This window comes from Rattus norvegicus, chromosome 15 (assembly GCF_021556685.1).
Source record: "Rattus norvegicus strain SHRSP/BbbUtx chromosome 15, alternate assembly SHRSP_T2T, whole genome shotgun sequence".
NCBI lineage: Eukaryota > Metazoa > Chordata > Mammalia > Rodentia > Muridae > Rattus > Rattus norvegicus.
In genome coordinates, this window is record NC_141548.1 from 78,381,478 (window position 1) to 78,404,475 (window position 22,998).

General features: G+C 35.2%; 1 protein-coding gene across 1 annotated transcript in view; it reads right to left on the reverse strand.

Annotated features, from left to right (window-relative positions):
* Nucleotides 1-5,558: 5,558 nt before the first annotated feature.
* The window catches only part of Klhl1 (kelch-like family member 1), a 429,891-nt gene continuing 412,451 nt past the window's right edge, over nt 5,559-22,998 (reverse strand). The window contains 2 exon segments of the mRNA NM_001394673.2: nt 5,559-6,688; nt 12,685-12,856. Coding sequence (NP_001381602.1) covers nt 6,629-6,688; nt 12,685-12,856 — 232 coding nt within the window. The 3' untranslated portion in view covers nt 5,559-6,628.

The following is a 22,998-nucleotide window of genomic DNA, read 5'->3' on the forward strand; positions in this document are numbered from 1 at the left end:
TTTTTTTGGCTTTGGAGAACAAATGAACTAATGCTAGCATAATTTTAAAGGGAAAATGAGAAATTTAAAAAAATGACTATAATAAATAAGTACTGCAATAATTTAGTGTAATATTTTTACCAACAATTTATAATAGCTATGCTTTTCCTAATATTGTTTAGTAATGCAAAATTGTGGCAGATACCATTGAATTTATTCAGATGTGATTTTGATGAGCAAAAATTATCAGTAATTTTCTTAATGATGATAAACTGTCAACATTAGGAAAAGATAGTATAAATGCACTCTATTCAAAAAATTGTAAAATGTTTACTTTTCATCTTATTTGAAATATTACAATTGTTTTTCTATGAACTCTTCTGAGTATTTAAACTTTATGTTCAGCATATGCCTTAGTAGCTAATATAAATATCTTGATTTATCTTGTCTTTTGTATATATGCATGTATATACACAGACAAAAATGTGAATATACATATATACAAATTTTTTATGTATACACACACACATATTCATATACATTTGTTTAAAATCTGACCACTTGGCACTGGACAACCAACTGGTATGCTCTTTTTTGGAAGACAGAAAAATAAGATACTTCTCCCAGGGTGGATGCCAGAGGTTTCAGATCACGTCCCTGTGGTATTAGGTTTGAAGTGAGAGCTGTCTTCCTGACCTCTGACCTCTGAGTGACCATTTTTTCTTCATGAGGCCATTCCTCTATACACATGTAGCCATAACACTGAAAACAGGAGCAAGCTCTTTGTTTTGTTGTTGCTGTTGATTTGGTTTTAAGAATCTTATTGATCCACATGTCCACATTATGGTTTCATTCAACAGTAAGTTTCTCTGTAGGTATATCATCTCCATAGACAGTCACAGTGGAAATTAAGGCTGTGATACTAGTATTTAAAGGGACACAAACAGCGTTCCTTCAACAGTAGTACAGGACTCAACTTTGAAGAAAAAATATTCTACTAGCCGAAGTAGAGACGATATTATTATACCCACAACTTACAATGGTTTAGAAGTTGCACACATTATTGATTGAAAGTTATTCTTCAATAAAATGAGACCAAAGGACCCTTACTTTACACCACTTGATAAAGAAATATTCATATGATGATTAGCTTTGACTGTGTGTGTGTAACGATTTCTACCTTGGCTAATCTTTAACTCTTAGAGATGCTATCTCTCTCTACATACAAATATTATCTAGAGTATAGTATATATTCCTAATGTACAAATATTTTGTTTGCATTTTAATCATATGATAAAATACCATAATCAAAACAACTTGGGGATGAAAGGGTTTATTTCACGTACACTTGCACGTTGTAGATCTTGAAGCTGATGCTGACATCGTGGTGGAGTGCTACTTATTGGCATGGTTACCACTAACCCAGGACATTAACTCGGAGTAGCACCCCCCATAGTAGGCTGTCCTCTTACAGATATCACTAATTATTAAAATGCCCTATGTTCTTCCCCATAACCTGATAATATGGAGACATTTTCTCTATTGAGTGTTTCCTATCAGATGGCTCCAGCTTTTTCAGTTGGCATAGAACTAGAGAGGATTCCCTATATAAATTATAAAGTGTACCAAGAATTGGCTTTAAAAAAATAGTTGTCCATTGTCTTTGTATATTATAGGACTTATCAATTAAAAATACTCCAAAAAATGAAAATGTATTTTCTGTGCTAAATTACTATTTAATTCTTTGAACTTTTTGGATAATGGAAAAGATTGATTTATTCTGAGTAGCTAACTTTATAACATTGACTAGTTAATTTTTTTTTAAGTATTTACATACAGAAGTACAATGTGTTACAAAAAATATAAAATATTCAGTCAAATTTATTGTTCTGGTATATCCTCATATGAAAACAATTTATACATACCAAAATGAGGAATTGTCATTGGGGGCTGACTCTGCATGCCTACTTCACATATTATCATTAACAGAAATTAGCTTTAACATTGTGCAACTAAGGATTATTTAAGAGAAAATTAATATTCTTGGTTTTTATGCAACAGTGAAAACTATTTCAGCCAAGTATAATACATTATTGATAGCAGCATTTGCGGTAAGCAAAAAACTTAATAAACTATTCTCAGGATGACAATAATATTGAGAAAGCATATTCTTTTGCTTAGAAATTAGTTTAGTTTTTATAGGAAGTTAAACTCATTTGTCACATATAGTAATGGGAAGTTAAGCAGATGTTTGACTGCAAAGAATATTGATTCTTTAACCAGAAAAGGAGTCATACATAATACACTAGGTACAGAGAAAAGATTAATACAAATATAATTATTGATTTTATAGTCTCAATTCATTGAATTCCCTGTAATTTAACAAAAAGCTACAGATAATACCAGTTCAAAAATTAATAACGGCTGTGTTAAGAATCTTGATAATGCAAAATTAAATATCAGTTTATTTCATTTTATCTTATCACAATACTTCATGTAATTGGTGAGTATGTATTCCAAGCTATCCACTGTTGTTTCTGTGTAGTAAATCAGATAGACAAATCTATTGTATACTTGATCCATTCTGGGAAATATTTGGAGTCAATAAATAGTTGGTGAAAATTACACACAAATTCAAAGCCTCTATTTGCAAAATAGTTCATAATTAGAGGATTCAACTCCTTACTAACTCTCCTTACTAACTTCACAGAGATCCTGTAAAGAACACAGTTTATGCATTTAATATTCAGTGCATTTTTTCCTTTTTTGGCAATAAAGGTGTGTGAGATCTATCATGTGTAAGGGAAAGTGATTACAGGAACATGGATTTGTTTTTTCCATCAGATTTTTCTGTCTTGCCAGGGATTCAGGATCAACAAACAAGGACAATGGACTGAAATCTCTGAAATCATTAACTACAATATTTTTTTTCTCCTCTTAGTTGGCCTCTCAGTCATTTTGATCATTGTAACTTAAAAGATAACCAATAACACTTGCCTAAAACTATGTATGAATACTGGTAAAGAAAGTCTGCAATGAAAATGTTTCAATAAAAAGCAGTTAAATATAGTTTTAAATCAAATGGCTTATGGAGAACATTACAAACATGACCTGCCTAGGTTTGGGGATAAACCTAACTCGGGCAATCAAGAAATGACAGATCTGTGTAGAGAAAGGCTGGGATTGGGTAGACCTTGCATTGTGTTGGAGAAGCAAGTATATGATGTAAAAACAGCACTTTATCATAGAGCATTGGGTGAGGAATTGGGTAATACAGCCAGCTGACTGAACAAATGTATATGCCATATAATGACAGCCAATGAACTGAGTTACCTAATTTTGATAGAGTTGTCTCTGTAGAGGTTCAATCACCGCATGAGCTACCTTGCAGGAGGAGACTGTGGTTGATACTTTCTGAAAACATTCTCATCTTTACTTGGACAGGAAAATGCCTTGCCATTCTCCTAGGACTGAGCTGTGCAGGCCTTACCATTTCCATGAGTCTGAGGCACTGGGGTTCTTGACAATGTCATCATGTTCATGTAATGAATACTCATTCATACAAGAGTAAAACAATTGAATTTCTGGGTGTTTTAAAACACATTTGTTTATTTACTTTTCTATACACTTTTTATTTTACTTTTTAATACTGTGAAATTTATTTGTTTATTGCTATCTAGGGGCCCTTCCCCTTCTCAGAATAAAAAAAGGGGGAGGTGCGAGAGAGGCTTGGTTTTTACACATTTAAATGAGCCTATTTTGTTCACATAATTTTATCTCTAAAATATAATGAACCAATGATATATTATTTCCATGACTTTTTTCTTTCTAATTTTTTATGTTGGGGATTATAATTACATCTCTCCCTTTCCTTTCCTCCCTACAAACTCTTCCAAATAACCACCCACCCACCTACTACCCTCTCTCCAGGTGGCCGCCTCTTATATTCACACCTTCCCTCCTTCACCCCCATCCCCTCTTCCTTTGGGAGGGTAAAAACACCCCACTCCAGGAAGCCCCTTACCCTGGCATATCAAGTCTCTGTAGGGCTAGACACATTCTCTCCCACTCAAGCCACAAAGGGCAGCCTAGTTAGGGGACCAGATTTCATAGACAGGGAAAAGCTTTAGGAACAGCTCCAGTTCCAGTTGTTGGATTACTCACATGAAGACCAAACTCCACATCTGCTAAATATGGCTACAGGCCTAGGTCCTGACCCTGTACACTATTTGGTGGGTAGTCCAGTCTCTGACTGGCCTCAAGTGTACATGTTAGTTGAATCAGTTGGTCTTCTATGGAGTTCCCATCCCCTTCTGGGTTTTCAGTCCTTTCCCCAACTCTTTTGTAAGAGTCCCTGAGTTCCAACCAATGTTTGGCTGTGGGTTTCTGCATCTGTTTCAATCAGCTGATGGGGTCAGGCTCTCAGAGGACAGATATACTAGGCTCCTCTCTGCCAGCATAAAAGAGTATCATTAACAGTGTCAAGGATTGGTGCTTGCCCATGAAATGGGTCTCAAGTTGGATCAGTTACAGCTTGGCCATTCCCTTAATCTCTGTTCCATCCCCTATTCTTGCATTTATAGTAAACAATTTCTGAGGGTGTGTTGGTGTTCCTCTAGCCCCAATGGGGCTAATGCCTGGTTACAGAAGGTGGCCTCTTCAGGTTTAATGTCCCCACTGCTGTGTGTCTTAGCCAAGGCCAACCCCATTGATTACTAGGATCCCTCTTTATATCAGATGTTAGTCACTTCCTCATGGTGCCCCCACCTCTATGTGGGTCAAATACCTCATTGTTAATCCAGATACACTAAATCTAAAAGAACAGTAAGTGTAGAATAGCTGTGAACTCACTGGTACAGGAGACAGCTTCTTGAATAAAACACCAATGGCTCAGGATTTAAAATCAATAGTTTATAAATGGAACCTCATAAAACTGAAAAGCTTCTGTAAGGCAAAAGACACTATCAGTAAGACAAAATGGCAGCCTACATATTACGGAAAGATCTTCACTAATGCTACCTGTGACAGAGGGCTAATAACCAAAGATATATATATCACCAATGCAAATAAAGTAATTATAAATGGGGTACAGAGTTTAACAGACTATTCTAAGCCGAGATTTCTGAAGATTCTCCTACTCTATTTCATAACTGGATGTAGAACTGCTGAGATTACAGATTCAAAATAGCACATCTGGTTTTGAATAGGTCCTGGAAATCTGATCTCAGGCCCTCATCCTTGCATTGCAAGTTCTTTACCTACTAAGTCATTAGATGGGTTTCTACTCCTTGTGAACACATAATGCATGGTGACCATTCAAAAGTAGTGGACTTGTATCAGAGAAAATAAGAGAGAAAAGGAAACTCACAAATTGAAAGAAATTGTTAGTAAATTGTATGCACATACATACACATGAAGAAATGCACACAAACACATGCACACAAACACATGCATACATACATACAATGTATACAGACATATACCTACACACATACACATACACACACATATCCAATAAAGTCAATACCCTCACCAATTTTTCACCTTCTCTAAAAATTAAATGAAACAAGATACACTTATAAAAGCAAATGCTTTATCATTTATTAACTATATTCATAATTTACATGGACATATATTAATGATGTTACATAATGTTTTGCTTTGAAACAGTTACAAACAGTTGGTTTAAAATAATGTGCATATCAATGATAGATGTTTGAAAATGGGAAATGAGAATCTGTAGTCAGTCATCCTTCTAGCTGTTATCATAACCATCTCAATTTAATGAGTTGGAAAATTTTGTCTCAAAATTCTAAATTTTGTTTTAAAGCACAAAGTTCTAAGGGATTTCGGCATGCAGTGGGTATATTAATGTTCAGAATAACTAGTATCCATGCTTATACTGAACTCTGCATGAGGCAAATGCCCATAGCTGTAGTGACTCTTTGGCTCAGGGTATTGACAACGCAAAGCGATGTGGCAAGCTTTATGAAAAGTCCTTTTTGTTTGCCAGCTCCAGACTGATGACACAGTTGTAATAAAATCCAATTATCATATTGGATACAATATGCAGCCGTGATTAGCAGGGCAGTTTGTTTTCTGAATGCAGGAGACAGTCATTTGTCTCTCTAATTGTTTTCATAGCTGAGAGAAACGAGGAAGAAGCAAATTTGTTTCAACAAAACATTCTTCTTGGTATTATCACATTCAATTAGAAAAACATAAAATCATTCAGATTTTGTGAGATGAAATATTATAATTCCTACTTTTGGCAGCCTGTTGGGTTATCATCACAGATTATAAGAACAAGTGAGTGAGTGGTCAGTCATTAACTAACTATCTATATCACAAATATGTGTCCTTTTGATAAACCAGCCTTTGGTAACTCTAGTTATGGTGTGCTACAATGAAAAACCTTAGCAATAACCATTCCTGAACTAATTAACAATTGGCCAGATGTTGTGTCTGATGTTCTCTTTTCTTCTATAATTCTGTTTGATCTTTTACTGCTTTTGGCACCAGCAGATAAATCCATAAAAAGCCTGTTCCTGAGAAGTTCTTGTCTCAGGAAGTTCTTTCTCATTCTTACCACATGATATAAAACAACTACAGTAGCAAAGAAAATCCCTCCAAACATTACATAAGTCAGTCAAGGTTGCTTGATGACGACCACACAGGCACCTGCTCTCCCAATATTCAGAGAAGCCATCTGTTAGAAAAGATGAAACAGGAGACATAGGTTACTGTCATTGAACTGTACATAAGTGATAGTATATTTTAAAATCATATACATAAAAATCATGAATAAATATGCTTATATTATGCCACTACATCCACAGAGAGTACAATACAATAAAATTACTGAAAAGTCTACTCTAAAACGGCAATTACTTTTATATTAAGATGATAAAATATGCAATCACTTGAAACTTTCTAACAAAAGAAGTAAGGTTTGAGTGGAATGAATTTAAAATGGAAAAGTTTCCAATAACTTTTTTATGCACACATCTGTAATGTTTCATTATAGTAGTTATAATAGTACAATCACTTCGAAGTTATTTTCACAGTTACTATATGCAATTAAAAGTGTTATTTATCCATTCCAGGCCCAGACAATTCACAAAGATATCCTTATGAATAGTTCATAATTACAGAATTTCCATACTACTTATTAATGTGATCATGGAGAGTTTCCAAATATAAAATTTGAATATAAAAATTGTCAGACACATATCAAAATATTTCACAATATTTTTAATCAAATGTATTTTTGAGATAATCTATATAGATTTACAATTAGGATATGTTTTTGTATTTGGTTTTCTGAGAATATCAAGTATATAGGAAATGATAGTACATCACTTCAAATTAGAAAGTAATAAAATGCTAAAGTTAAATTAATTAACAATTGAACATCTTCATATATCTACATAAAATTATTTACTGAGAAAGGTCAATTTAGAGCTTTTAAATATGGAAATGAAACCCTTAGTCTACTAATGTATTTATTACTGCTCATCATCCCCTATTTAAAAATTCATATATTTTCTTTTATCCTTTTACTTAATAAATTATTGGCAAAAACAAATTTAATGTAGTATTAGTTTTCCTAAAGGACAATTGACTAAAATGTGAAGAGGAAGGGGATATACTTCAATAACCTACTTTGCTAATGAAGAACACTTAATAAATTTTATTAAGTCACTTCGATATCATCCTATGTATGTTTATCTTTATCTTATCCATATGACCAATAAGTGAGTTGGGCATCAAGGGACACTTCAAGTCCCACATGAGAAAGGGCAAGTGAAAAGACTGACTACCTTTCATCATCTCTATATTTTCAAGTGTCATCTAATGTCATTGTCATAGAAGGCATTTTTCAAAATACGAGGAAACTGGGGCAGATTCCACTATTTGTACATGAGCTTCCAAAAGAAAGAAACTATTGATGATGGGTCAAAATGGAAAGAAAAAAGAAACTGAATGAGAAAATGAGAACAGTTGAACATATATTTTAAAAATCCTCCCCAATGCTCTGTGACACATATTTAGTATGTGAAGTGCTGTGCACTAGGCTATAAATACTTTGAGGAATTGGGAGGAGAATGGTGCAGGGGGGAAGAGGGCATGGGGCGGAGATCACATGTAGGGAGAAGCCCTGAGGTGGGATCTCTAGGATGTGCTAGAAACTCAGAACAGGGAGGCTCCAGGGAGTCTATGGGGGTCACCCTAGCTGAGACTCCTAGCAGAGTTGGAGATATAAATCCTGACGTGGCCACCTCTTGTCACTAGACAGGAATCTCAGTTGGAGGAATAAGGACATCAGTCCACCCACAAAACATTTGACTTAAAATGTTTCCTACCTACAAGATGTACAGGGATAAAGATGGTGCTGAGAATGACTGGGCCAACTTGAAACCCATTCCAGCAGGCAAGAACCAAACCCTGACACAATTAATGATACTCTATTTTGCTTGAAGACAGTAGCACAACTGTTCTCTGAGAAGCTCTACTCATCAGTGATTAGAAACAGATGCCAAACATTACATGGAGGTGGGGGAATTTTTGTGGAAGAGTCAGTGAATTACTGAAGGACCCTAAGGAGATAGGGACTACACAAGAAGACCAACAGAGGCAACTAACCTGGCACCTTGTGGGTTCCCAAGGACTGAACCACCAACCAAAAGAGCTGGCATGTGCTCAACCTAGGCTCACTGTAAATATGCGGCACATGTACAGATTGGTCTTCATATGGGTACCACAACAATTGTAGGAGGGGTTGTGCCTGCCTGTGGATCTTGTCCCTCTAACTGGACTGACTTGTCATCCATCAAAGAGAGAGGATGCCCCTAATCCTGCATAACTTGATTTGTCAGGGCTGGTTGATGCAGAGAAGAAAGGGAGGAGTGATGGGAGAGGGGCTGGGTAAGTGGTGGGACTAGGAGGCAGTCTGCTATTGAGACACAACATAAATACATTGATGAAAGAAAAATAGACTCTATCCAGCTCTTCAAGGAACATAGGGGGCACCTGGACCTTCAGGGTGATCATCAAGGCCCCTAAATATCCCTAACCAGTTCAGTTCCTTCAGCCTTCCTATTTTTCACTTTGTGTTATGAATTTATCTTGCATAATATTTTGTTTCTCTCCAAACTTGCATTCTCTTAATTACCTTTAAATCTTACTAATCCAATAATTTCAATACAATTCTTATGCGTTGTTATTGACTAAAATCCTTGATTATGCATTCGTTTAAAGTCAGGGATCTTTAGGATGGCTTCGGACCACATGCAATATTTATCTGCCCGCACCTAATGCTTTCAATTTTATTTCTTGTTTAGTGTAATTTGTCATGAGACATTCCTCCAGCTCTTACATATGCTAATTTCTAAAAGCCAAAGCATCCCCAAATATTTATCTGTTTAACTCACTACCTCTATTTTAGGCCACATTTAACATTTCATTTACAGCAGAAAGCATTTTCTCTTTACTTCATGTCAGATATGTGGTGGCAGTATTGACTATTTCCTTACCAAATATTTTAGCATTCTTCTTTAAGCATTGCATAATTATGACACAAAATCATTAAACATATAAAAGAAATACATTTTTATTTAAACTAATTTGTTTAATACATTTTAAAATATTTCCCCATGGTCTATCCCTCAAGAATTACAAATTTTAGCATGGAGATCTGAAATTATTGGTTACTGCGTCACTTAGTATACCCAAGTGAAGGAACAGATGTGGTAATTGGTTTTCTTGTTAATCTTTAACAACGTTATATAATTCCAAATAAATTTAATTCAGGCAAAAGAGAATAATGATATCCTTTGATTAATTTATGTGACAAATATTTCCATATCTCCTACAGCATAAATATCACCGCTGAATTTCTGAGGATTACAAATGTACACAGCAGAGCGGCAGTGTGAGGGTCTCCTGGAAGTACAAAAGCTAATGCAATTCTACCTAGGTGAGAGAAATATGAATTTATTTTTGCTTTCTGAAATTTTTCTCTAACCAGTGGAAATGTTGAACTAAAAGTTAAATGGCAGAGTAAGATTCATTGGTACATACATGTGCATATATGAGTATAACTTTCTCATGAAAGAAATGAAAGCATATTTATGACAACTGTTCTAGTATTATGATCCTATGTAACCTACAATGTTTTTATAAGTATATGCATTTGTGGATTTTTTTCAGGGACTTTGCTTTTTGTTATTCTAATAATAGCCATCTGTGGGGTAAGCCAAAAGGTTTCCATGTACTTTAGTATGTAAATGGATTAATAATTAGCTACTCTACTTGAGGGAGAAAGGTCTGGTGGCATCATGTGATGATTTCTGAAGCAGACCCAGGAGAAGACCTATGCTGTTTGGAGAAAGTTTAAGAAGAGCTCAAGAGATAGTGACGGGATGCTTGCATCGCTAGCAGTGCAGGGTGTTGTTGGTCTCTGGCTTCACCGAGCTTCCTGTCAATGAGAGAGGGAGAGAACTTCTCTTGGCTCTCTAGCTGGTTTTGGTTGCTTCAGGTGACTCCTGTAATTAAGCAGACGCCTGGCTTTTCTTCAGGATTATGCTGCCCTGCTGATTAGTGCTTTGTGACACTCTTTGAACAAGACTGTTGGTATCTTGACACTGCTGAACTAGACTGCTGGTATCCTAACAATGGAGATTGGAATCGCCCCAAAGAACTAGTCCTAAACAGGTCCACATCCCCTTGTCCCATTTACCATCCTCCCTACTTTGAATGGTGGGCTGAAAAGTGGGGTTGGAAGTATTCATAGCCTTACTAAAATAGGTTTTGAAAATTCTAAGCCTGCATTTATTGAACAGAGATATGTTGGAACATTGTCAAATTATATATATATATATGTATATATATATATATATATATAGTTTATGTTTATGTTTCTAGGAGTTCTGTGTCTTAATAGTCCCCCAGTAGCCTTAAATGTCTAAGAGATGAAAATTCATAATTCATATTATATGAATTCATTCATATAATTCATTCATAAGACATAATTCATATTATTATGAATTCAATTTTAGTTGAATCCTGAGCACAATGATACTATATGATAAATAATTAATGAAGATATCACATTACATCATTTATGTATCTCTAAATTCCATTTATTTATTTAAGGTTGATTTGTGTTAGTACTATGTCTAAAATTCACACCCCTGAATGGGTACTAATTCCTAACAAATAAACAGAACTTAGTTTACACAATATCTCCTGTGGAAATAGTAGGGATTTAGGAATGTGAAACATCCAACCATCCTGCAGGATTTTCATGAAATAATATTAAAAAATCATTCCTGTTTTCTCTTGTAACTGATGCCCTTTGGGTAAAGAATTCTCTTGCAATTGAAGCAAATAGTGAAAAGTCAAAGAACTTAGTTCTAATAGTACTCTCCCTCACCACCAGTAATTTACCTTTCTTTTCATAATGCACGCAAATATATGTAATTTTATTGAACTCTAGAGGGTTCTGCTGGGGACAGAATTATTCACAATGCAGATATTTTGCCCTGACAATTGCATTTAGATATTTGTCCACATGAGTGAGGCGATTAAGGCAGAGTCATCTTTAAAGTTGGATCAACTACAATGGCTGTATGTACAAAGATGCGACTATTTTTAATATAAACTTACTTATTTCCTCAGACACAACTTTCACTATTTTATGACTGAAATCAAATTATTAAGGCATATAAATTGCATCTACTGCATATTTCAAAAAAATAAAGGTTGCTCAAAATTAGAAACATTATTTATTAAAAGAATGTCTTACTGTTAGCTTTCTAATTAGGCAAAGGGTAGAAAAATAAAAGAAAAGTATATAACAATTGAATTCAAAGGAACACACTTAACAATCTTTCTACTCCCTCTATTGCAAACAAGGCCATGGCAGTTACCAGGTTCAAGGTGTTGTTCAGTTTCAATCACTGTCCCTGTACTTATCTGGCTTTCTACTTGACTCATTTATTCTGGAGTTTTTAATGTAGAATGGGATCATTCTATTCTGATCCTAATTACAGTGCATACTCAAAAGATAATTTTCACTCAAGATGAGCCAATCATCTATTTTCATCTGGCAGGGCAATGGAGCTTTCTTTCTGATGAACAACGCCTTATTTGGATCCCTTTTCCATTTACCTTTAAAACCAAGTGAGGGTGCATATATTATTCATTTTATACACAATGTGAGATTATTACTAAGTGCTTTTTACACTTTACCAAGTGGACAGTCTGAACTTAGGGCAGTAATGCACAGGCGAAAATGACTGGCGGTAAGGGCATATTCTGCAACCTCCATCCTTTTGCTACCAGAAATTTAGAAATCAAATACTCTTTTATGGATTTGTGTACAAATATAATATACTTTCAGTTTTACTTTAGAACATGCAAATCTATTGGAGATCCTTTGAGTGACTAATTTTAAGGTGTCCTTGAAAAAATTATATATTTTAGTAACATCAGTTTATTTTTGTAAATGTATATATATATGATATATGAAAAAAATATTTATTTTTCAAATACCCCCTCTCTCTGTGGCCTATGACTTATGACTAAAATCAGCCACTTTGGTAAAGAATAGATTGAAATTTCCAAAAGCAAATGTTCACAAGATGTAGCTTAAATAAACTCTGTTTTACTTTCAGGAACTTATTTCCATATCAATCTTACCTGTGTCCACTCATTAGTTTGTGGATCATAGGACTCCATGGTATTGAGGTATGTTTGTCCATCATAGCCACCAACAGCATATAATCTGTCACCAAGGAGACAAACACCAACAGCATCTCTAGGCATACTCAAAGGAGCCACCATGGTCCATGTGTCTGTTTTTGGATCATACCTAAAATTCAAGGACAATGAAATGCAAATTCTAATCATATTCAAGTTTTTAAATGAATGATAGACTTTAACAGTAAGATATGAAACATAAAATTTAGAAGTTTGGCTCTGTAGATCAATAGTTTTGACAGACAAATGTTCTAAAATTATTATCAAAGACATTAGTCATTGTGAAATCTAAGGGACTTAAAAACTATACCTGGAACCTTAAATTGATAAAGATACATTTGAGAAAAATGAATGGCATGACTTAATTTTCAAGATGAATAGAAACAAAAGTCACTATTTCACACAGGAATTGAAGGTTTTGAACAAGATTATAGCAGAGTCCTATTATAAAGAGACAGAATGAATGACTTGAAAGCTGGGAGGGCCTGGATTTGAACACTCCGAAGATGTAACCCTCTTTGAAATGGTAATACAAATCTACTCTAAGTATTCCAGAAAAGAAATAAATTTTTCGTTCTGGAATTCTGTAGGTAAACTTGATGCAGTGAAACATACCTGCTATCTGAGTATTTGAAAAGAGGAGGCAAGAAGATCAGGAGTCAAGAGTCAGCTTCATCAATATACTGAGTTCAAGACCAGCCTGGGAAGCACACATGAAATGCTTTTCTGAAAAGAAAATCAAAACTTGTGGAAACATTAAAAAGCAAATAGAATGGTTATTATGATAATGCTAAAATTTAGCAATGATGTGTACAATGGCAGATGAAGAGTTTCGAGCCAGGTAAGCCTACTTATTTAAGTAATGGCACCAACAAACACTTCATTGTGAAAAAATGAAAATAAAAAAAGTACCAAACATGACATATGTGAATGTATGATGTCTTTTATCTATACATAATATTTGGAGTGGTATACATTTGTATATTATCTTATGGAATCCATGTTATTTCATTTAAAAAGAAACATTACATCACTTCTTTGCCTTTAATCTAAGATTTCTGACTGAAATTTCAAGCTAAAAGTTAATAAGCCTAAAAGGAAAAGAATAAAAATTATGACCAAAGAAAAATGCTTTCTTTTAAAAAAACAAAATATGTATTTCTTCTTCCATGACTTATTTGGCCACTAGAAAATTCAATCAAAAGACTCCTGAAATAAAGCAGGAAACTAACTGTTCATCAGAATATTAAAATAAAGTGGTCAATAAATATGTGGGGTTTATTTATAAAGAATATCATTTTAATCAAAATATTACATGCTTTGTATAGCTAAAGTTGGAGATTTTTCTTTCAATTACTGACTCCATGACTGACAAAATTTAATCCTTTTCTTTGGCTGTTAAGCCCACAGTAATTTGATTGACAGCCCGAAAGTAGTTAATGCAAAGTCATCCCAAACACTGACAAGCACACAGATCCACAATATAATTACAATCACATACTTCATTCAATCAGAGTCTAGCATTCCAAAACATCCTATAATGGGGAACGAACTATATAGAGGAGGTGCAGCAAATACCACCCATATGCAAATAATACATTTCAGAAGGCAGAATATGCATTTAGGTACCTAGAGAGATATTTAAAATACACGACAAAAAGAGTGACATAACAAAAGAAACAGAAGAAATAAAACAAACAAAAATCATCAGATCCTACTACAAAAACCTATACTCAACCAAACTGGAAAATCTGGATGAAATGGAAATTTTTCTAGACAAATAACAGAGACCAAAGTTAAATCAGTATCTGATAAACAATCTATACAGTCCCATTATTCCTAAAGAAACAAAAGCAGTCATTAAATGTTTCCAACCAACAAAAGCCCAGGATCAGATGGGTTTAGTGCAGAATTCTATCAAACCTTCATAGAAAACCAAATATCGACCCTGTCCAAAATATTCCACAAAATAAAAACGGAAGGAACACTACCCAATTCCTTCTATGAAGCCATGATTAAACTTACACCTAAACCACACAAAGACCCAAGAAAGAAAGAGAACTTCAGACCAATTTCCCTTATGAGTATTGATGCAAAAATACTCAATAAAATTCTTGGAAACCAAATCCAAAAACACATCAAAACAATCATCCATCATGATCAAGTAGGCTTCATCCCAGGGATGCAGGGATGGTCCATCGATGTAATCCACTATGTAAACAAAGTCAAAGGGAAAAAAAACCCACAAATGATCATTTCATTAGATGCTGAGAAAGCATTTGACAAAATTCAACACCACTTCATGGTAAAAGTCTTGGAAAAAACAGGAATTCAAGGCCCATACCTAAACATAGTAAAAGCCATACACAGCAAACCAGTAGCCAACATTAAACTAAATGGAGAGAGACTTAAAGCAACCCCACTAAAATCAGGGACTAGATAAGGTTGCCCACTCTCTCTCTACTTATTCAATATAGTACTCAAAGTCCTGGCCAGAGCACAATCAGACAACAAAAGGAAGTCAAAGGCATACAAATTGGAAAGGAAGAAGTCAAATATCACTATTTGCAGATGATGATAGTATAATTAATTGATCCCTAATATTCCATGAGAAAATGACTAAACTTGATAAACAACTTCAGGAAGTGACTGGATATAAAATTAACTCAAGCCAATCACTAGTCTTCCTTGACTCAAAGGATAAACAGACCGAGAAAGAAATTAGGGAAAAGACACCCTTCACATTAGTCACAAATATGAAATACCTCAGAGTGATTCTAACTAAGCAAGTGAAAGATCTGTGTGAACAGAAAATCAAGTTTTTGATGAACAAAATTGAAGAAGATCTCAGAAGCTGGAAGGATCACCCATGCTCATGAATGGAAGGATTAATACTGTAAAAATGGACACCTTGTCAAAAGCAATCTATAGATTCAATGCAATTCCCATAAAAATTCCAACTCAGTCCTTCATAGAGTTAGAAAGATCAATTTGCAAATTCATTTGGAATAACAAAAACATAGGATAACTAAAACTATCCTCAACAAAAAAAACAACTTCTGGGGCAATCACCATTCCTGACCTCAAGCTGTATTACAGAGTAATTGTGATAAAAATTGTATGATATTTGTACAGAGAGGGGCAGGTAGATAAATGGAATAGAATTGAAGACCCAAAAATGAACCCACACACCTATGGTCTCTTGATCTTTGACAAAGGAGGTAAAACCATTCATGGGGTAAAAGATAGCATTTTTAATAAATGGTGCTAGTAGAACTGGAGGTCAGCACGTAGAAGAATGCAAATCAATCCATTCTTATTGCCCTGTACAAAGCTTAAGTCCAAGTGGATCAAGGACCTCCAAATAAAACAAGATGAATCCAAACTATTAGAAGAACAAGTGGAGAAGAGCCTTGAACATATGGGGACTGGGCAGGGGAAAAGGACTGAAGCCCTGAAAGCCAGTAGAAAGAATGCAAACAGGCAACCTCAGGAGGTAGGAGGTTGGAAGGACCTTGCAGAATGTACCAGAGACCTGGGAGGTGAGAAATTCTCAGGACTCAAAGGGAGAAGACCCTAGATGAAACGCCTTACTATGAGGTGAGGGAACTTGTAGAGTCGACTTCCATCAGAAAGACAGAGGATCAGAGTGAGGGATGGGGTTGCTTTCTCACAATCAAAATCTGACACATAACTGTTCATGTCTGAAAGAACTTAAGGATGAGAAACAGACAGGATCCTGCAGCAAAGAAGGTACAGCAACAGGTCCAAAGTGGGATCTAGCTCAAGGGAACTTCAAGGCCTTACACTTTTACTTAGGTTATGGAGCACCCATAGAAAGGGATCTAAAATGACTGCCCTCCAAAGGACCCAACAAGCAGATGAAAGTCAGAAGCAGATTATTTCCATCCAACCAATGGAAAGAAGCTTCTGACCCCTCTGGTTGAAATAGGGAAAAACTGGAGGACGCTGAGGAGGAGGGTGACCCTGTAGGAGGACCAGCAATCTCAATTAACCTGGACCCCTGAAAACTCTGAGACACTGAACCACCAATGAGGAAACATACACCTGCTGATATGAAGCCCCCAACATATACACAAAAGAGGACTGCCGGGTCTATATTCAGTCAGAGAAGATGGCCCTCCTGTCAAGAGAATGGAGGCCCCAGGAAGTTTATAGTTCTAGAGGGGTGGGGATGTGGAGTTTGGGACATCCTCATGGAGACGGGGGAGCAGGTATGGGATGAGGAAGAGTGGGAGGATGGACAAGTAGGGGAATAAAATCTGGAGTGTAAAAAATGAATGAATAAAAAGAAGGAATATAAGAAAATAGAGACAGGTAATTAATATTTCTGAGTTAAAATAAGTTAGATTCTATGAGTGTCTTGCAGCTTAGAATCCTACTCAGAAATCTCTTTACAGAGGCTTCGTAAATTTTTCTAACATTCTATGCATTTTAATGATTTCATTTTCTTGAGAATTTCCTAAAGATTTTAGCTTCATTTCAAATTATTTATTTACAGTGTGAGAAATGTGGATGGATCTGTGTTTAATCTTCTACATATGAATACACAGTTTTACCAACACCATTAAGAGAACAAACAATGTTTCCCCAAAATATAATTTCATGCCTTTGTGAAAAATTTTAGTTGGCCATAGGCTTATTTGTTTATTTATGAATCCTGTATGATATACCACTAGTCAACATATCTATTTATTATGATAATTTCAGGCTGTTTTTATGACTTCACTCAGTATAATTTTAGACCGGTATTGTGAAATATCCAGTTTAGGGGTGCTTTAGCCACTGTAAGAAATGAAAATACAGATATTAAAATGTTTCTACACAGCAAAAGAAACATTCATCAGAGAAAACTGACAGGAGACAATGAGAGAAAATATTTGCTCACCGTATCTTAGAGAATGGTGTGCTACCAAGAATATATAACTTTAAATATCCACATGCCAAAAGACTATACATGGACTGACCCAGGGCTCCAACTGCATATGTAGCAGAGGATGGCCTTGTTGGGGCACCAGTGGAAGGGGCAGCCCATGGTCCTGCCAAGGTTGGACCCTCAGTGCAGGGGAATATGGGGGGGTGGTAAGGGGGATGGATGAGGGGAATATTCTTATGGGGATGGGGGTTATGGACAAGAAACCGGGAAAGGGAATAACATTTGAAATGTAAGTAAAGAAATATATCTAATAAAAAGTAAAAAGAAAATATAAACATGTAACAAATAAAACAGCCAAAAAATGAAAAAAAATGGTTAAGGAAATGGACAATTATAAGAAGAAATCTGTCAAATCAATGCTACACCACCAAATTCCAATACAGTTCTCTGCTTTGATATCCTATATAAGAGCAGATGTCTGTGAGCAAGAAGACAAATGATGGCAAGGAAAAGCATAAACGTCGACCCTTATCCATCACTGCTAGACTGTAAATGAGTGCAATCAATGAATAAATTCAAGAACACCATTCTCTCTACTAGATAGGGCTATTTTGAGTAGAAGGTAACATTTCATATACATACATGTATATGTAAATAAATGCTATTTCTCAATTTCTGAAATCCTAATTATATTTAACTGAATGCATTACAATTAAAATCAACTAAAAGTACACTAGACCATTAGTTTCTTTTAACTTGAGGCATGCAGCCTATATCACAGATATGTAGGAAATGACCACACACTCAGAAATACCCAGACCTGTAAGACTTCTCACGTTCACGGTTCTACAAGGATTTTTCTCTATTCAGAACTGTTCAGAATTTTATCTTTGCCTGGAGGCATAAGAAGTTATTCTCCAAGTGGAATTTTTTTTTTGATACTGATGGTTTCAGATGTATAAAAATTATTTTAACATTTACTATAAATTATATATCCGTATTGTTACTTTTTTAAAAAAAAGCTAATTTTCAGTATTTTGAAACTGTGTTTGACTGTTTATTAAAACAATAAACATGAAAAAAGAAATAAAATGTGACATAGGTTTGTTTTTGCCTTTGGTCTGTCTACCTCTACTGCATGTTACCTGGGTTTTCCTAGTCCGAGTGTGAGCTCTGTGGCAGAGTCTCTATTAAACTTTACAGCCCTCAGGCAAGAGAAGCAGCCATACATAGTGGATAAAATTGGCTGTAAATGAAAACCAGCTAAAGGCATGTAACAGTCACATAATATGAGTTCGTTTCCCTTTGAAAATCCACACAAGACTTTTGCGGCAGCATTAAATCTTTAAGCTTCATTGTCATTCCCACGCTTTAAGGATATAGTTTGCATTAAAGATATTTAGAGGAAATTTGGTTTTTTTTTCATTTTTTACATTCATTTATTTTTATTTACTTTTACATTCCAGATTTTATTCCCCTCCCGGTCTATCCACTGACCGTTCCACATCCCATACCTCTTGCTTGCTTCCCTGTCTCCGTAAGGATGGCCCCATCCCACCCACCCCAGCAGACCTCTAAACTCCCTGGGGCCTCCAGTCTCTTAAGGGCTAGGTGCGTATTCTATTTGTTTTACATATAAAACTATTATCATCTAGAAATCAGATAGTCTGTTGACTCACATTTCAAAACAATATTTAGATGAGAAATGTAAATACACAACTGTTTTGCAGCCAAGAAAAGAAAGTGAGAAAGAAAAATCAAGGTACAGGAAAAGTAGCAAGAATTGATGTTGATTTCTCTCCCTAGAAACCTGCTGGCTGTACCAGCCATGGAAGCAGGTATAATGGGACAATCCTTCCCATCCTTCTGTTTCCATTCCTTCAACTTATCCTCAGCCTTGTAGCAGAGGACATTCAAGGGTGTTGTCTTCCCTCCCTCCCTCTCTCCCTCCCTCCCTCCACTCAAAAGGGACTCCAGAGATTTAAGTAGCAGACACAGATTAATCCCTCCTATGGAACTGCTCCGCTGCTAATGTTCTAGCCCATGCTCATTCCCAAGCATCAGCACTCAATATTTAGAAACAGATTCTAGCTTGAACTCACAGGGCCCCCTGAAAAGCAACCCCTATAAGTCATCTTACAGCAACCACATATTCATAATATCCAGAAATGTCAACGAAATCCACAGGATGAAAACAAACCCAAAAAAGAAAGGACCTAATATTTAGAATGAAAATTACCTCAGAGCCAGATGCCTGGTTGTTAGTGAGACAAAATAATTAAAAGAGCAAGAAAAATATGTCTTCACCAGAGCCCAGGAACCATATTATTCTACGCTCCGAGAGATGCAATAGAGCCAAATCACAAGGCTAGGAATTCAAATGGAGGGCTGGAGGGATGGCTCAGTGGTTAAGAGCACTGACTGCTCTCCCAAAGGTCCTGAGTTCAAAACCCAGCCACCACATGGTGTCTCACAACCATCTGTAATGAGATCTGATGCCCTCTTCTGGGGTGTCTGAAGACAGCTACAGTGTACTTACATATAATAAATCAAAAAAAAGAGAATTCAAATGGAGTACTACTCAACTATTAAAAACAATGACTTCATGAAATTCTTAGGCAAATGGATAAAACTAGAAAATATCATCCTGGGTGAGGTAACCCAATCACAAAAGAACACAAATGGTATGCAATCACAGATAAGTGGATATTAGCCTAAAAGCTTAGAATACTCAAGACACAATTCACAGACCACATGAAGCTCAAGAAGAAGGAAAACCAAAACATGTATGCGTCAGTCCTTCTTAGAAGTGGCAACAAAATATTCAAGGGAGGAAATACAGGGGAAAACAGTGTAGCAGAGACTGAAGGAAAGGGCATTCAGAGACTGTCCCACCTGGGGATCCATCCAATGAAGCCACCAAACCCAGTCTCTATTGCTGATGCCAAGAAGTGCTTGCTGACAGAAGCTTGATATGGATGTCTCCTGAGAGACTCTGCCAGAGCCTTACTGATAGAGATTAAGATGCTTGAAGCTAACCATCAGAGTGAACACAGGGGCCCCAATGGAGGAGGTAGCAAAAGGACTCAAGGAGCTTAAGGGGTTGCAACTCCATAGGAAGAACAATATCAACCAACCAGAGCTCCAAGGGATTAAACATCAACCAAAGAGTACACATGAGGGAACTTATGGCAGTCGCTTATATAGCAGAGGATGGCATTGTCTGACATCAATAGGAGGGGAAGTCCTTGGTCCTGTGAGGCTCATTTCCCTAGTGTCAGGAATGCCAGCGTGTTGAGGTGGGAGGGGTGGCTGGGAAGGGGAGCATCCTCACAGAAGCAGGGGGTGAGAATACAGGAGAGGGTGGAAACTGGGAAAGTGGATAACATTTGAAATGTAAATACATAAACTATGCAATAAAATATAAAACAGAAAAATCCATAATATCCAACAAATTAAGCCAAATAAATATTTGGTAGTAAGGTTTAAATAAAACAAAAAGCAAAAGGAAATTGATACCCTAGCCAAAGATTATGGTGCATCTTCCAAAATTTTAGCACAAACCACCTCGTAAATCTGGGACTTATTGTAAAAAATAATCTATAATAATATGAAAAGACAAAGTAGAAGAAACCTAGGTCAAAGTCACAGAAATTATTTTTTTAAAAATATCATAGAAAAATTCCTACCCTAAAGAAAGTACAAACATACAGAAAACAAAATAGACTAAATCAAAAAAGAAATTCTTTATGACATATAATAATCAAAACACTGAACATACAAACCAAAAATATTTTATTAAATCCAAGAAACATACCTTACTTAACATCATCTTTGAATAAAAGGATAACAAATGATATTTCGAGCAAATATAGCTAAGAAAGAAGCTGATGTGACCATTTTAATACCTGACAAGATAGACATTGATCTAAACTAATCAGAAAAGATAGAGAAGGACAATATATACTCATCAAAAGAAAAGTTCACCAGGAGAACTTTGCAATTTACAACGTCTATGCACTTTAAAAATGGGCATCTGTATTCACAGAAGAAACACCACCAGAGTTTAAATCACATATCCCCACACACATACTGATAATTCGAAAGTTCAAATCCCAACTCTAACCAAAGGACATGTAGTCCAGACAAAAACAAAAGAAAAAATGATGACGCTAACAGCCGTGATAAACCAAAAGGGCCTAATATTCAAAAACATTTCACCCAAACACAAAAGAATATACATTCTTCTCAGCAACTCATGGAATGCTCTCCAAAATTGAACAGGTGCTTGGATACAAAGCAAGTCTCAGGAGGCAGAGGAAATTTACAAGGAGTAATTCAAAGTATCTTCATTTGCAAATTATGTGTATATATATATATAAATATTCAATTACAATATACTTACTTCTAACTTGAAGTCTTTATATATCCATGTGATTAAATGGATATGTATATATATATTATATGTGATATGTATATATCATATGTATACATATATGTATTTATGCATATATTATATATGTATGTGTACATATATTATTCATGTGTATCTATTGTATATGTATTTATATATTGTATCTATGTATCTATGTATGTGTGTATGTATGTCTCTGTGTGTGTGTGTGTGTGTGTGTGTGTGTGTGTGTGTGTGTGTGTATGTGTGTGACTCTAAAAAATATGTTGGGATACTCCTAAATTGATAAGTATTTCAACAAAGTACTTAGATATAAAATTTAGCAACAAAATTCAAGTAGCCTATATGCAATGAAAAATAGATTGAACAAGAAATCAGGGAAACAAAACAATAGCCTCATGTTATATAAAATATCATAGAGTAACTCTAATCAAACAACTGAATTTTATAAGGCTCTGAAAACAAGAAAGGAAATTAAAGAAGAAATCAGAAGATGGGAAAATATCCCATGCTCATAATGAGATCTAAATGGAATCATCAAATAAATTATAATTGAATGTTTTTTTTAACTTTACTAAGATTAGCAAGTGCTACTTTAAAATAAATTTAGATGTTTTCTTTTCTTATTCCCATCTTTATTAAATTGGGTATTTCTTATTTACATGATGTTTTCTAATATATGTATATATATATATTATGTTGATGTTATATAACAAGACAATCCAATGATGAAAATATTACTAGCTGATATCTCATAGACTGTATTGAGGCATATTCCTACCAATAGCATAATAAAATTATCATTTGCTATACAAGTCCATCATTGCGTGCAATATTATTTTGTTATGATGGTTTTTGCCCTTGGAGTAAATGAGTGGATGTACCACCACTTTACTTTGTTTTCAATCTTATCTATTATGTGTTATAACATTTTAACATAAGT